At 38.1% G+C, this 4,441-nt stretch overlaps 1 protein-coding gene across 1 annotated transcript; it reads left to right on the top strand.

Moving 5' to 3' along the window:
• The first annotated feature begins 2,280 nt into the window (after positions 1–2,280).
• Positions 2,281–2,973, top strand: IFNB1 (interferon beta 1). The gene has a single exon (XM_017969548.4). It carries the CDS (start codon positions 2,297–2,299, stop codon positions 2,852–2,854), a length of 558 nt encoding a protein of 185 aa, XP_017825037.2. The 5' UTR covers positions 2,281–2,296; the 3' UTR covers positions 2,855–2,973.
• The last annotated feature ends 1,468 nt before the right edge of the window (positions 2,974–4,441 follow it).

Below are 4,441 nucleotides of genomic sequence, written 5' to 3'. Positions count from 1 at the left end.
AAAATAATTGAAGATATGAGGAGGAAGAGAAAACAACTGGAATTTTCATTTCTAGATACATAACAGTCCTGCATAGATAATTATATTCAAAAGAGGAGGACAAAATGCTTCCTATCTCTGAAACATATAGGAAAGCAGTTCCAAACTAAAATGATGATTTCAAATGACTGGAAATGTCATTCAAGTTTCACTTGCTAGATGTCATTCTGTCTCTCCAAACCTCATTAACCACAAAGAATTGGTACGGGGACTGGAAGTAGTTTTTTCATACAGTGAAAAGTTAACCAGGAGAGAAAAAGATGTGTGTAAAAATAATGTCCACAGAAGGGACAAATAACAAAGGGAAAGATGACAGGAGAGGGCTGGGGCATTAACCTTTACAATGCAGATACACATTGGGCTGGTCTAAGAAATGTGTTTCCCTGGTAGACAGAAGGTTAAATAAATTTTCCTGGTTATTCTGATACAACTCTAATAAAATGAGAGAAATGAAGCCAAAAAAAATGACATCTTAAAAAAGAAGAAACTTTTACCCATTCATAGGTGAGCTTCTGCCATGATTATGACTATTCCTCAGGAGAGAGGGTAGAGGAGAAACTCCATAAAGGCAACTGGAAATGGAGTGTTAGGAAGCACCTCATGAACACAATAGCAGGAAGTAGCAAAAGAACCAAGAGAAGAAAACAAACAAACAAAAATCCCTTTTTAGTATTCTGTTTCCATTCCTTTTGCTCCATTCCACAGCTATGGCCTTTATTTTCACCCTCCACAGCCATGAGAACTGCTGGGCAGGACTTCTCCTTGCCTCTCCCTGTTCTAATCACCTCTAACATTTCTTCCTGTTGCTCTGCCCAGGGAAAAACTCCAGTCTCCTCTCTGCCAAAGACCTCTTGAATTAAATCCAAATGCTACACTCTGGATTTTTTTCAGGTGAATCTATATCAGCTGACCATCCTTTTTGATGACTGAATAATATTCCATCTTGTCCACACGATAGTATTACTTGACAAGCTCCCTACTGTGGACATTTGTCTTTTTTATTATGATAGTAATGTAATAAACATTTATATATGTTTGGTATGTCTCTACAATACACACACACATATGAATGCATACTTCTGCAGGGATAGCCATAGGTACATTCCTAGTCATGGTATTGCAAGTTAAAGGAACAATTTCATTGCTTAAAATTTTAAATTTTGAAATATACTGTCAATTTTTATGGTTTCTCCTTATAAACTAGTTTGAGCTTTCTCACAACATGACAGACTCAGGGCAGTCAGACCATCCTGGCCAAAGGCTTCAAGAGCAAAATTTCAGCTGGCAAGATAGAAGTTACATCATCTTTTCTGACACAGCCTCAAAAATTACATGCATTACTTCTATCACAGAAATCTATTCAGATTCAAGAGGAAGAGAGACAGACTCCGTCTCTTAATGGGTAGAGTCAAGGTGGATATTGTTCAGGCTAATTTTGAAAAAACGATTTTTCCCACCCTCCAAAAAAGTTTGCAGAAGGTATACTTTCATTGAAAGTATAGTAAAATACCCATTACCCTGTGCCCTTTGAAAATCTGATTGGTGAAAAATGGTTACCTCATTACAAGTTTGAACTACATTTCTTAATCAATACCACAGAGCAGATTTTCATATCTTTATTGGTGCCTTATATTGCTTTTCCTGGTATCTGGCTATTTATAAACTTTTATATTGAATTGTTATTAATTTTAAGAGCTTTTCATAAATGAAGTAAATCATCCCTTCTCATTGTGCACTGTAAATACGTTTTTGATACTGCTCTTCCTTTTTGACTTTATGTCTTTTGCCCTATGGAAACTTACAATTTGTCTATAGTCATATTTACTGGTATTTTCTCTTATAGTTTCTGGGTTTTAAATCTTTTGAGAAAGATCTTTCTTGTTTTAATATTATTTTTAATATATCTAATTATTTTTCTAGATTTGGTTATTAACCTTATAATTTGTTCCATATGATATAAGCCATATAATATTCAGTCATCCTCAGTTTTCTGGAAATAACTTCCTTTGGTCAAAATACTATATTTTATGTACATTTGCAACAATTCTAGTTGCATGAATAAAACAGCTTAACTACAAATGTAAAAGTGACATAGGAAAACTGAAAGGGAGAACTGAAAGTGGGAAATTCCTGTGAATAGATAGAGGACCTGTCATATAAATAGGCCATACCCATGGAGAAAGGACATTCTAACTGCAACCTTTGGAAGACTGCTCTGGCACAAGAGGTAGTAGGCGACACTGTTTCTGTTTTCATCATGACCCGCAAGTGTCTCCTCCAAATTGCTCTCCTGTTGTGCTTCTCCACTACAGCTATTTCCATGAGTGGCAACTTGCTTGGATTCCTACAAAGAAGAAGCAATTTTCAGAGTCAGAAGCTCCTGTGGCAATTGAATGGAAGGCTTGAATATTGCCTCAAGGACAGGATGAACTTTGAGGTCCCTAAGGAGATCACACAACCGCAGCAACTCCAGAAGGAGGACGCCGCATTAATCATCTATGAGATGCTCGAGAACATCTTTACTATTTTCAGAGGAGACTTCTCTAGGACTGGCTGGAATGAGACTATTGTTGAGAACCTCCTTGCTAATGTCTATCAGCATGCAGAACATCTGAACACAATCCTGAAAGAAAAATGGGAAGAAAAAGAATTCACCAGGGGAAAATTCATGAGCACTCTGTACCTGAAAAGATATTATGGGAGGATTCTGCATTACCTGAAGGCCAAGGAGTACAGCCACTGTGCCTGGACCATAGTCAGAGTGGAAATGCTCAGGAACTTTTACTTTATTAACAGACTTACAAGTTACCTCTGAAACTGAAGATCTCCTAGGCTCTGTATGCCTCTGGGACTGGACAATTACTTCAAGCATTCTTCAACAAGCAAATGCTGTTTAAGTGACTGATGGCTAATGTACCGTTTTTGAAAGGACACTAGAAGACTTTAAAATTTTTATTAAATTATGAGTTACTTTATTTATTTAAATTTTTATTTTGAAAAATAAATTATTTTTAATGCAAAAGTCAACATGGCAGTTTTAATTTCAATTTGATTTATATGGCCATCCATATTTTTAAAAATTGCTGAATACCTATTAGATATTCTTTTTAAAATAGACCTCCAAACTGGTATACTTTCTGGGCTCTCCCTTTAAGGAATTTAAAATTCAAGAAAGCCATGTGGAATACACAAGGTAAGAGATAATAAGGGGACCTGAACCTTACCGCGGGATAAATATGGCATGAACTGATATGGGATTAAAAGGGAAGAGGCAAGCAGGAGGGTCTGGAACTAAACCTGGGGTTCCCATTGCTCCTACTATGTACTCCAGATTCTCCAGTCATAAAGTTATAATTTAGCTGACCATCAGGAGTAGCCAGAGGAATAGGCCAGCTTTTGTGCCCACCCTAACCCCTACCATGTTATTTGGGGGATACTCTGCTCCTGGAAAGATTTTTAAATAATTGTGTAACCCCCACCATCCCTGCAAGCTTAAGGGTGAGAAGTCCCAGTTACTTCCACGACACTATTAAGCAGCATCTCTTTATCGTGCTCTTCACGGGACAGTCAAGAAGTGTGGACATCTTAGGGGAGCTGCGGGTCTCTGTCTGCTACCATGGCACAGGCACAAGAGGAAGAAGAACCCTCTGTACTCTAGCCATCTGGTTAGTTTTCTCCCCATTTTTTTCAAAAAACGAAGTCTGCTTTTGGTCTCCACTGCCTGGTCATGCAGAATTTCAGGAATGTCCTTTCCAGTTTTTCCTGTTGCTCGGCATTGTGGATGCCACATAGTCCCTAAAGCCAAATCCAAGGCAGGTGCAGCAGTTTAAGTCCAGTTTCTAACCCAGCAAAAAGCCTGGGAACACAGGAGAAAGGGAAGTTTAGGTGGGATCGAGAGGGCATTAATTTTTCCCGGGGCTTACATCTGGAAAAATATCAAGCTTTTCTAGGAGCTCTTTGGGCACCTGGTCAGCATGGGCCGACTGGTTAGGTTTTTGTCTTTGTACTGAAACTCGGGAACTTGGGTTATAATGGCTATTACTGCCATTAGCAGTTGCTGTTTATTGAGAGCTTCTAATGAAATAGGCATTGTGCTGAGGTCCTATGTAGGTCATCAGATTTAATCCCCACGAGAACCCCTCAGGTAGGCACAATTACATTATTGCCATTTTACAGGAGAGGAAACTAACTCTCAAAGAAATTTAGTAACTGCCCGTGGTCACATGGTGCTTTCATTCACTCTATAGTGAGTGGAGATTTAAAAAAGAAGTACAAAGGGAAGAATCATAAAAGTTTTTATTTGTATCTAGGCATTTTTTCCAAGAGCAGTACAGAAATCTGAGTTCCTTTTAAAGGAATCAGCTTTCAAGAGAAGTAATCTGTCCATTAAGAGTTCCAGAAA

Source organism: Callithrix jacchus, chromosome 1 (assembly GCF_049354715.1).
Source record: "Callithrix jacchus isolate 240 chromosome 1, calJac240_pri, whole genome shotgun sequence".
NCBI classification, from domain to species: domain Eukaryota; kingdom Metazoa; phylum Chordata; class Mammalia; order Primates; family Cebidae; genus Callithrix; species Callithrix jacchus.
Note: the sequence above shows the minus strand (reverse complement) of the source record. Positions and strands in the feature narration are given on the sequence as shown.

Bases quoted from the DNA above. Each gene is read 5' to 3' on its own strand.
- IFNB1 (XM_017969548.4), top strand. From the start codon at position 2,297: ATGACCCGCAAGTGTCTCCTCCAAATTGCTCTCCTGTTGTGCTTCTCC.